Consider the following 12,845-nt stretch of genomic DNA (forward strand, 5'->3'; position numbering starts at 1 on the left):
ATATTTTTCCCCTTTGGTATAAAAACAGAATGACAGCTAAAGAATGTGAACAGTTCAAATTAAACATATTTTAATCTATTTCTTCTACTTCCTCAATACCTATAAATGATCACAATTGAGCATCAAATCACCTGGAGAGCATGTTAAAATACAGATTGGTTGGCCCTGCTCCCAGAGTTTCTGATTCAGTCGAAATAGGGCAAGCTTTAAGAATTTGAATTTCTTACAAATTCCCAGATGATACCCATGCTTTGGTCTAGGAAACACACTTTGAAAATCATTGACATAATGGGTGAAATAATTTCTTCTCTCTACTTCAGTGAGATGAATGTCTATATATGAGTTAGCCTTTCTCTTTTATTTTTTTTAATTTTAATTTTTTGTTTTTTAATTATAGTTGACCTTCAGTATTATTTTATATTAGTTTCAGGCATACAGCATAGTGGTTAGACATTTATATAATTTACGAAGTGACCCCCCAATTATTCTAATATCCATCTGGCACTATACATGAGTTAGTTGTAACAACCGTAAATCATAAGCAAGTCTTTTAATGATGACTGATTTTGTCAGTAGATAAATAAAGTATATAACAATGGAAAAGGGATGTATAAACATTACAAACTGTGATGTATCAAATATGTATTAATTTGCTATTCTGTTACAAATATATTGTTATGAAATCCTATAACTATTTACTGAGATTGACTTTGTCAGGTACCATGCAATGTGTAACTGAAGTTACTGAAAAGAAACCAGGCTTAGTTCCTTCCCTTATGAAGCTTGCACTCTGCTAGGCATTATCTACATACTGCAGTTCCCAATAAAAAAACTCTTATGAACATATGTTTTTCATTTGGTCTGATTTATATGTAATTTTCTATGGGGAAAGATTGGTTAAAAGATAAGCATTCTGTATTTAAAATGTGTACAACTGTTTTATATCCTTGTATAAATGCATTCCTCAAGCTGTATTTACATAAGCAAAAAATAAAATGGATAATTGTGGCAGCTCATGGCAAACTTCCAGTTTGCTTCAATTATCTGATTCTTGTCTAGAAAAATGATGGGGATAATTGCTGTAATGCCCCACTTTGACTAGGGTGTAATAACTACTAACTTAAAATGATTTTCTATATTGGGAAGAGAAGATTTTAAATACCTTCACGCAAATTACTTGATCTAATGTTTATGATGTTTTGGGAGTTAATAATAATATAATGTAACAAACCATTGACATTGAGTATTTTCTGTATCAGTTTCAGCTTATAAAATGAGTTCTTAAACATTCTTGCCTATTTAAAATTCCCCTGGTTTCATTAATGAGACTTGAATATCACCAAAGTTTATATTTTTATTTTTATTGATATCAAAATAAAACATTACTTTTTAGGAGATCATAAATATATATGTTTTTTCTATCAAAGTTAAGTATGATATGAATATATATATTCTATAAATAAATACAGTTTTCATCCATGCCTTCTATTTTCAAGAATTACAATTTATTCTCTTGTGTACTGTTAAAATATGTGACTAAAAAAGTCTCAGACATTCATTGCGACTGCTAAGAATTTGTGTTCTAGATTTGATAATTGATATCTGAAATTTAAGAACTCAGTATCAACAGTTCTCTTGCCATGGTGTAAAGATGAAAATCTGTTTTTGTTTTATCTCTCTTTTTTAGTAACATTTTCAAAGGGTCAGCTGTGTGTATGTATAGCATGAGCGATGTGAGAAGAGTGTTCCTTGGTCCATATGCTCACAGGGATGGTCCCAACTATCAGTGGGTGCCTTATCAAGGAAGAGTCCCCTACCCACGACCTGGAACTGTAAGTGGCCTAGGTGTTTAAAATATAAAATGAATAAATTACTGCTGAAAGTTTTAAAAGCAGCTAAAAACAGATATTAAACACACATAATGTAAAACAAAATTCTAAGACTATAAATGAAAGCAAAGCAAACATCTTCTGTGATACCATGGAATTGCATATTTATACATATGTTATTTACAAACATCAGTGTTTAAGTTCAGTGCTTGCCAGTTATTAATACCTATAATTTTTGAGAAATAGAAACCTTGTTTATTTTCTTTTCTGAGTGAAATATAGTGAAAATGGCCTTCATGGAAAATCGAAACTCTTAGGGCACACCTAGACTTGTTTTTTCCTGATCTTAAAGAAGGCTCAAAGAGTACATATTAAATAGGAGAAAAACAATTTAGTTGATATTATCTTCCCATGAATAGAACACATCCTTGAAGTAGGGAGAGAAGACATGTGAAAAAAAATTGCATAATGTGAACAGGACCTAGATATTTTATCAGACTCTGTCTACTATCGCCAATCTTTCCCTTTTCCCTCCAGCAACCCCGGGCACATTCAGGCTTATAAAATTTGGACAGAATCAAAAACAAAATCAGCTCTGGATCTGCAATTTAAAGTAGGGATTAAAAAAGGAAAGACTTCAGTGTGGTAGAAAATGAGTGAAATTATCAGTATTATATCAGAGGTAATACAATATTTGGATAGAATCCAGTTAAGTACATTTTTAAATGCTAAGAATATTTAAAGAAATAATTTCATATGATGAAAAAACTTATATTTGAAGTCTAACCATTATTTTTCTTTCACTTCAGTTTTCTATTCTGCAAAGCAAGTTATGTTTTGTATGATTTTCTTAGACATAGATGCTTTTTTTTTAATTTTTAATTTCATTATTAGTTTCAAGTATGCAGTACATTGGTTAGACATTTATATAGTTTATAAAATGATTCCCCTGAGTAGTTTTTCTCTCCTCTGGCTCTACACCTAGCCATTACTTTACTGCTGACTGTATTCCCTATGCCCTGCTCCCCATTCCCATAACCATCTATCAGCTACTGATGTGTACTTCTTTAACCCTCACCCCTTTCTTCCAGACCCTAAACTCCTCCCCTCTGGCCATCACCAGATTGTCCTCTATATCCGTGTGTCTGTTTTTGATTTTTCTTTTTTTTGTACCTTAGATTCCACATATAAATTAATTTATATGGCATTTATCTTTCACTGACTTATTTCACTCAGCATAATAACTTCTAAGTCCATTCATGTCATTGCAAATGGTAGGATTTCATTTTTTTTAATGGCCAAGTAATATTCCATTGTATATATGAACCAAAACTTCTTTATCCAATCGTCTGTTGATGGGCATTTAGGTTGCCTCCATATCTTGACTATTGTAAACTGTGCTGCCATGAACATAGGGGTGCATAGATCTTTGTGATTATTGTTTTGATTTTCTTTGGGCAAATACCTAGAAATGTGATTGCTGGGTCAAAAGGTATATCCATTTTTAATTTTTTGAGAAAATTCCAGACTCTTTTCCATAGTGGCTGTACCAATTGGCAATCCCACCAAGAGTATACGAGAGTGCCCGTTTCTTCACATTGCCAATACTTGTTTGTTGATTTATTGATGATAGCCATTCTGACAGGTGTGAGGTGATATCTCATTGTGGTTTTAATTTGCATTTCTCTGATAATTAGTGACCTCGAGCATCTTTTTGTACGTCTATTTTGTACGTCCATCTGTATTTCCTCTTTGAAGAAATATCTGTTCGTGTCTTCTGCCCATTTTTAAATTGAATTGTTTGTTTTTGTTGTTAAGTTATATGAGTTCTGTGTATATTTTGGATACTAACCTCTTATAAGATGTATCATAAGCAAATATCTTCTCCTATTCAGTCGGTTACCTTTTTATTTGGTTGATGCTTTTTTTGCTGTGCAAAAACTTCTTAGTTTGATATAGTCCCATTTTTTTATTTTTTCTTTTGTTTCCCTTGCCCAAAGAGATATGTCTGAAAATAAATTACTAGTAGTGATATCTATGAGATTACTGTCTACATTTTCTTCTAGAAGTTTTATGGTTTCAGGTCTTACATTGAAATCTTTAATCCATTTTGAATCTATTCTTGTGTACAGCATAAAAAGGTGGTCCAGTTTTTTTTTTTTTGGCATATATCTGTCTAATTTCCAAGCACCACTTATTGAAGAGACTTAAACATAGATGCTTTTAATGGTTTTTTTTCTGTTTTACTAAACTTATTTATGAACAAATTCAAAATTTTGCATTTTTCAAATATTACTTCTGGTTTTGTAGATTAAAACAAAAACAAAAACAAAAACAAAAACTAATAGGCTTTCAGAAGAATAAATGAACAAGATAGAATATCTATTGATCATATGAAGTCCAATGGGTTTTATAAAAAGCACAACATATCCCTTTTCTTAATGGTAAACTGTTTTTTATTTTGTTGGTAGACAGTTTTATATCTCTATGGTTGTTCATATCTCTATGGCTAATTAATGCCACTGTATTCTGAATATAAGCTGACTCTCTAGGTTTACTTCAACAAACTTGGTGGAATTCCTTCAAGGAGCTAGATATTGTGTTACTATTTAGAGTTACCAAGTTTTTGATCTGAAAATGTGTAAAATATTTTTAGAATTAATAATAGTAATTAGAAATTATGGTATGTTGGACCCTGTTCTAAGATATCTATCACTATATCTATATCATTTTATATTTATTGCATATATACATTTCTACGCAAAGGCCCAGTTACAGCTACCATTTCACCAATAAAGTCTCTGATCAACAGAGAGGAGCCAGAATTCAATCCAGACAGTTAGGTTCTAGAGCTTGTGTTCTCACCCAATATTCACAGAGTTTTGTTACAACATGGGAAATTAAGTCAGTAATATGCACCAAGTGCTAGAAGCAGAAGGCAGAAAATATTGCCTAATCTAGGAATTAGAAAAAGGCTGCCAGGAGATAACATCTAACTAATTCCATGATTAAAATTTACTTGAATGAGTTCATTAATCCCAAAAGGTGGCAGTTGAGAATGTGTCATTTCATCAGCTCTACTGGAGAAGTGATCTTCAAACAATGTGTCAGTAGAATGGCATTTTCTTTATTTTTCAAGAAAAACCTATAGCTGAGTAGTACTAGATGCAAAAATAAAAGGCTGATAAGGCAAGAGAATGACACAAATTATAGGATAAAATAAGAAATAAATAAATCCCTTACTTTAACTTTCAGTCACACATTTCAAAAATTTGGCAGTAGAAAAATAAAAATAAAAATAATGGCAGTAGAAAAATAAAAATAAAAATAATGTCATAAAAATGTTTAATTGTTTCTTCTAGAAATTATATAGCTTTTGGTATTTCTATAACATTAAATAATTTTATAATTTACTTAAAACATAATTCTCTAAATCCTTTAACAATTATATTAGTGTGTGTGTGTATATATATATATATATATATATATACACACACCTATACATACATGTGTATCCATAAATAGATATTCTTCTCATTTCAAAAGAGATTTATTTATTTATTTTATTTCTCATGAATTATTAATGATATATATCAAGGTAAGTGCAGACAATTGATTTTTCCTCTAAGCCTCTTGTAAGAACCTCTCTACATTCTTTTTAACTCCAAAGCTGTTACATTAAGTGGCAGAAACTACTTAATTGTAAGACAAAAAGCAAGAGACTAGAGATATTGTAGTCAGAATGCTGTACCACATAATTATGTGGAATGAAAAGAGACAGTGAAATCTGAATTTCCTCATTTTTGTTTTATTGCCTTATGTGAAGCATTTATAGCTAGAGATGATATCTTGCCAGTGTGCTGCAGTGCATCTTTTCTGGCTCTCTATGGCCATCATCTGTTCTACTTGGTCCATTCTGATTGGTTAGTTTCTGTGCCATGCACATTGTTAAACACTTTGAACAGCACCTCTCCAGAGACAGTACTTTTGGTAATTCTTGTGGTTCTTTTTCAGGGTTATGCCAGAAATAAGCAATAAAGAATAGTTTATATCTGCTATTTGTATTTTAGCATTTGCCATACAATAAAAATCAAATGTATCCAAGAAAATTATTCTGAGTTTCTCTAATCTAATAACTATATGTAGTTTAAACATATTCCATTAATTATTTCAAACACTTAATCTATCACATAAATAAAATATATGGTGTTGCCACTGGTAAAGGCATCAGATCTTCCCATACACTGAATTCATTAGATGCATTTGAAATTTTTAGTAAGAAATTGTGATATAACTAAACCCCACTGAGATGTAAGATATATTTAAGAAATATATAGTACATATTACATCTACTAATTTGAGTAATTTTTTTTTTTTTTTAGTTTATTGGTTCATTAACTTAAAAAAAATAATCACGAGTTTAGATTCCTAGACCATTTTGGTCATATATCATTATAAAATTTATAATCCTATTCATTATATTTTAATCAAAAGACATTCTTCTCTTTATCTTAATAGTGTCCCAGCAAAACATTTGGTGGATTTGACTCTACGAAAGACCTTCCAGATGATGTTATAATGTTTGCAAGAAGTCATCCAGCCATGTACAATCCGGTGTTTCCTATTAATAACCGCCCGATAATGATCAAAACAGATGTGAATTATCAGTTTACACAAATTGTAGTGGATAGAGTGGATGCAGAAGATGGCCAGTATGATGTCATGTTTATTGGAACAGGTAAGTGTTTTAAGTTCAGCTCTAAATTTTCTTCCAGCCCACTGAGTTTAACCAATTAAATATCCTAAGAATTGAAGGAAGTTTTCATAATCACTCTCAAGATACAGTTAACCTCTAATAACTGACTGAAAACCTAAACATCCTACCATTATAATGTGTTATCTTTTAAGCGAGTTGACATATAGTAAATTAAATTTCCTTTTCAATCAAAAGTTGATAAATGTAATCAGGTAAAGGTAATGATGAGGTGAACAATCGATGTCTGTAATTGACTCATAACTCTTTTCTGGACAGTGGCTTTTTAGAACAAATGCTCAAACCATACAAATTCCCGACATTCAATAACGGTTTCTGAATAAATTTATGCAAAATTATCTGAACTCTAAAATTACCACAGGGTGCAAACCTTCCAGCAGATAAAATCTGACAACAAAATTTGTTCAGTGCTTTTGGCATAAAATGAGAAAAAACAAAGCATAGCACTTCATCAGAACAGTAGCAAAATGGACCTATGGAATCATCAGGTACACTTTAGATTCATTTCTATAGAAATTTAACAACATATTTGTACTAATTCCATGATTAGAAACAAACTTTTTGCAGGTATATTTTCAGAAAGCATTCCCTTCTTATTTTGAGATATTATTTTATTTTTCCCCTACTCTCTTTAATAATACTATTTTGAAAGTACCAGTTACAAATTCGAAACTTGTCACTTAGGGTCAGATTTCAAGGTAATAAATTTCTAGTTTCCATTAGCATTGTTAACTGACATAAATCAATGGGAAACAGAGTGAGTGCTCCACTGAAACCTTGTATAATAACATTTATTTTCCCTTGGAGAGAAACAGAAAAAATTGCATTAACTACAGGGGAATGGCAACTGTGCAGTAAGTGATGTAAAGACTTAAAGTTTTATAATGAAATTGTGAAATAACTTATGTTATCAAGTGTAACAGTGTCAGGTTCTGAATGATATATTACAGTCTACTTTTACGAGTGAGAAAGTTTCTCAATCAAATAGAAGAATCTCACTGAGACTCAGTTTGATAAAGTTAATGAATTTATTAAATATTAATTTCTGATTATGAATATTTTCAGAAATGATATAATGATAGGATTTCTCTTCAATAAATATTAGTTTATCATTTAATGTCTATCATTTATAATAGAGCTCTCTATGGAGTAATTAAGTTTGTTCACTAATGTCACACTTGCCTCTTTCTTCACCTCTGGCTTTAACACATTGAGAAGTCTCTCACTCATTGTCAGTGCAACAAAAGCTTGCTTCCAGCTATTTGACCAGAGAAACCCAATCATGAGTTTTAATTCCTCTTGGACACAAATTGTCCTTAAAGAAACCAATTTCATGAGCATGTTGAATGTCTGATGGTGTGAATGGCTATCGGTCAGCACAGACCAGGGTCATCTGTCAGCAAAGTAAATTGATTACAGTAATTTTATCTTTTAACTAAGTAGCACATCATAGTGTATTGATCCTAGTTGAGTAATATGATTCAATTTGTGTGAAATTGTTTGAAATACTACTCAGTAAAACTTGATCTGGAACACAGATAAAGTTATGTTTGGATACTGGAGACCTGTCAGAGGCAATGAGTAGATTAACCTAATTTACCTTTAATCCTTGTTGTTATGAGTAGTCTAAGGTCCTATAAACATAGAAGGATCCTCTTAAAAGAGGGCTTTTTTTTTAACTTTACAAGGGATACACCTAGTGATCGTTTTAAATCTCCCATGGCACATCATCTTGATTCCCTAAAAATGGTTATCAATGATATGAATATGCTGAATTATTTTCCTGGTGTAACTTCTTCTTTATGGGCAAGATTTTCTTCTCAAATAATGAGTCCACTAAATTCGATTAAAATGAGCAATTGAAGCTAAAAATAATTGATCAGCTGACCATAATTAGAATGTTGAAGAGTCAATTTTATTTCTTAATTTAATAAAGCCCTGTTCTTTGTTCTATCAAGGAGTAGAAACATGTCTATAAAAACTGGAAAATCAATGTCTTTCTAAACAAACTTAGAGTGAAAATGACAGCTCTTGTCATTAAAACAACTTCTCTATTTTAACAATAGAAATTAGAATAAATAATGCTTGACATCTCTATAAAATGTATTCCGTTTAACAGGTTTTTGTGATTTATGCTCCTGAATTTTAAATGTCTTTAGTACTCTAAACTTGATTAATCAATATGCTAACCAAAACTGATTAACCAATTATTAGGAAAAAAAAAAAACCCACTATAATAAGTAACCTAAGGTGTTTATTTTGAGAAATCATGTCATTGTCCTTCATCACTTAATAGTCACTGAGCTGTCTTTAGGGTTTTCTAAGTACTAAAGGTTTGCAGCCTGTGAAGCTCTAACTACTGTACTTTTTTCTGTTGCTTCACAACATTCCTTGCATTTGACATCTACATTAAATTTTCATAGTAGTTCTTGATTTCATAACAAAAGTGGAAAAACTTGTAATATCAAAACTGATATTATTTTTAGTTTTTTTTCTGAGAAATCTGACGATTGAGATTAAAAATAATAAAAATAATTCATCCAACTTAGTGATTATTACATATTTTTAATTATGCAAGTTCAGGATAAAATCATCTTCAAAACTTTCTATATTTCTAAAAATTCAATTCTTTTTATTTCACAGCTATGTTTATAGTTAATCTAGTTACATGAAATACATTTGAATACATATTTTAATAATGCTGCAAAAATACAAATTAAAAGAAAGGCTGAGATTAAAATGTTCTTTCTGGTCAAATACTGATTCCATTCATTAACTCTAAACTCTATTTAGATCTAGTTAAATTATGCTCTTCTCCTCCACTTTTTTCAAAGATGTTGGAACCGTTCTTAAAGTAGTTTCAATTCCTAAGGAGACTTGGCATGATTTAGAAGAAGTTCTGCTGGAAGAAATGACAGTTTTTCGGGTGAGTGCTGCTTAATTTCAAGTGTCAACAAGTTCACTTGTATGTCTTTCCCCCAGGACAGCTGCACACTGAACTCGGTATGGACAAGTAGTCTAGCATACCCTTCTAATTAGCTTGTCAATTAGAAAGCCAGACACTAGTCAAAATAAACCTTGAAATTTTCAATGCTAGTGAATCTAAAAATGTAAAGAAATATATTCTTGGCTCATATGTTATTTTCTCAGTGATAAAATATAGGATGTACATTTTATATTGTTTATGTAAGTTACCTCAATGAACAAACTCTATGCACCCCCCAACACCCAAAATCTTCTCTTTCATACTTTTTGGTATAACTTGGGTGATAGGTAACTTCCATGAATATGTTAAGGGAAATACATTCAGAATGATGAGAATGAAGATGTTTCAACTATTTTGTAACTTATTTGTGAATTGCTTTATCATATTAAAGAAATAATTTGTTTTGGAAAAATAAGTTTGAGGTTTTTGTATCACTTGTGGCAAATTTGATATGGATTCTTAGTCTACGCTTTTAAAGAATGTATAGATATTTGTCCCTTTGGCCTGAATTATGATGGCCCAGGTTTATATCAGATTTGGGGTAGAGACAGCAGGATATAGATTGATGTGAGAGAGGAGAATTGAAGTAATATAACACATACCACATACCTGTTATTCCTTTTAGAAAGCTAACTCATAGAAAGAGTTTGAATTGAAGCACACCTTGATAGGAATTATTTATGAGATATGACAGGGAAATAGATACCTATAAAAGGTATTTCAATTTTTGATACAAGAATAGAGCAAACATATGAGATGACAAAATAAACGTTTTCTCATTTTGTCCACACAATTCTTTTAACTGGAATTAAAAGAATTGTGTGGACAAAATGAGAAAACGTTGGATCTAGTTTCACAGCTTAAAAAATTATCGCATTTAGTCTCCAGGTGTCTTAGATACTTTACCTATTAACTGTTAAATCACGATATACACATTTTGTAATAACAGCCAAACAATGTTCTAGTGTAAAGAGTTTAAGCTCTTCACTTATATCTACATGGCATTTCTGTTAGCAGCACTTATTATTAATATATATTTTTTAGTTTAGCGACACTTAAGCCACATTTTGAGTAGCATTTCTACTAATTCTTGGTTTAAGTCTTCAAAATAATAAAATTGCCATAACTATATTATAATTTTTTTAATCAGGCACTTTGGCCTTATTTTATTTACATCTGGTATAGAGTTATGTCTAATCCCTGCAGTTCACTAGGTTCCATTACAGTCTTTACACATTTCTATTTTAGCCTACAAATTTCAAAAATACATTTATCCAGATGGACTGTGTTAGCAATATAGAGTCCATCTAGACTTAGCAAACAAATTATGGGCACTGAAGGGTAGATAAATAAATTGCTGTCTTATGTCCATTGTCCTGTCTCCCAGAGCCTAAAATATGTTTTCAACTAACATTGATTAAATGAACGAAGGAATCAGTATTGATGAAAAAATGAAATATGAGAAATTAAAGATATTAAGGTCTTCCTCAGGGAAACCACGCTTCATGTGAGAGGTCAGAGTGTGAGGATGATAAACTGAGAACAGCAACAAGTTATATTGTTGATTATATCTAATATTATTCTATAGTAGAAAACTTTTTTTACTAATTCTGAATATTTTGAAATTTATATTGCCACCACTGTTGCAAATGAAGTTATAGGAGATACTAAAATATTATGTTAACTTAAGAATTTCTTATTTTCAGAATCTCTTTACGTATGGATTTATTGTGGTTCATTGTATATTTTCTTTCATTTGTTATCTATTTTCTTAAAATTTATCATTAATTCAACTGCAAGCACATATATTCTACCTACCATGGTTCTGGCAAATGCTAAGTTCTGATGATTCAGAGATGAACAAAACATGGTCCCTGACCATATGCAGCTTACAGACTCTTTCTTACATGTTCTGCCTCATAATTCCAAGGACTTAGTTTATTATCTATAAGTACAATTAGGTTTTATCTTGTAGAATTGTATCAAGTCATGTCACACCATTTTAAAAATAAGTTTTTTTATCATTTAATTATTTTCTGGGACTTTATTAATCAGAACGTGCATAAATTTCAGTAAAAATATATTCCAACTTATTTTCATATCCCATATCTGGGATTTTTAAGCTTACATTCCACATCTTAGCTATATTCTTTAGTACATTAATAAAAAATTTAGTTTAAGAAGATATAAATTTATACTGATCTTAAATGACTTTTAAAAAATCTTGACAGATTGGAAGCCAACAATCTTGCAAGCACAAATATTTAATATCCGTTAGATTGTGTTAGTATATTACAGTTTTGAGAGAACTACACAACTGAATTTCACCTATGATAGCTATTGATTGACATATATGTAATTTTAAGGTATTATGAACAAGATTCTTTATCAATCTCTAACAAATAAGTATAAATAAGTAATATTGTGCTGGCATGGAAATAATTGTTTATGAGTTTATGATTTTGTAAAAAGATTGTTTGCAACTTAGAACACCTTTTTTTCATAGATAAATGTTCTAGTTTGCTTCCATATTCTCTGCTATGTGTTATTGTCATTACTATTTTTTTTTTCACTCAAGTAGACAAAACATATTTGGGTAGAGTTTAGAGAAATATTTACTTTCAGCATTCTATTCTATCAGGCAAAGTTCATACATATATTGCGGTCTAGCGATTGGAATATTTCACTGTCAAACTTTGTTTAATTTTGCAATGGGAGGAAAAAACTCAACACATTAAAGCAATTGCTATATACAGTGAAACAAGCAGAGAAATGTTATAGTTTCTATATTTCTATTTGAGCCTCACAAGTTATTCCATTTCATTAAAAAAAAAAAATGTTAACCTGAGCATTACAGTAGTTTGACAAGGTAAATATACAAAGAACAAATTTACAGTCATGGTGGTATCTGATACTCTTGGATTATAAAAAGAAAGACATTTACTGTCAACCAACCAGTTAATTTTACCATAATATCATCTCCAGGAGACCATGTTCATTATGTGTCCTTGCTAGACTGAATAACCAAATCTAATATAAAATCCTGAATTAAATCCAGTAATATGTCCATTGCTATCTTGAGATTGGTTTTAGGAAAATACTCTGGCTAATCACAGAACATTCCAGTGGTTTCAGTTACATCCAAGATACTTTTTATTCTGGGTGAAATCAAATCCCAATCAGAGGATAGAAAGAAAAATATTTCTCTGTAATAAAAATTTCCACTTTAAAGTAAAATTTTAATAGGTAATAAGAA

General features: G+C 30.6%; 1 protein-coding gene across 3 annotated transcripts in view; it reads left to right on the plus strand.

Annotated features, from left to right (window-relative positions):
* The window catches only part of SEMA3A (semaphorin 3A), a 342,875-nt gene that overhangs the window by 303,032 nt on the left and 26,998 nt on the right, over nt 1-12,845 (plus strand). For all 3 annotated transcript variants that reach the window (XM_039878235.1, XM_039878236.1, XM_039878234.1), the window contains 3 exons: nt 1,688-1,832; nt 6,348-6,567; nt 9,438-9,529. In XM_039878235.1, coding sequence (XP_039734169.1) covers nt 1,688-1,832; nt 6,348-6,567; nt 9,438-9,529 — 457 coding nt within the window. The remainder of the gene's footprint in view (nt 1-1,687; nt 1,833-6,347; nt 6,568-9,437; nt 9,530-12,845) is intronic.

Source organism: Pteropus medius, unplaced genomic scaffold, assembly GCF_902729225.1.
Source record: "Pteropus medius unplaced genomic scaffold, Ma_sr-lr_union100, whole genome shotgun sequence".
NCBI lineage: Eukaryota > Metazoa > Chordata > Mammalia > Chiroptera > Pteropodidae > Pteropus > Pteropus medius.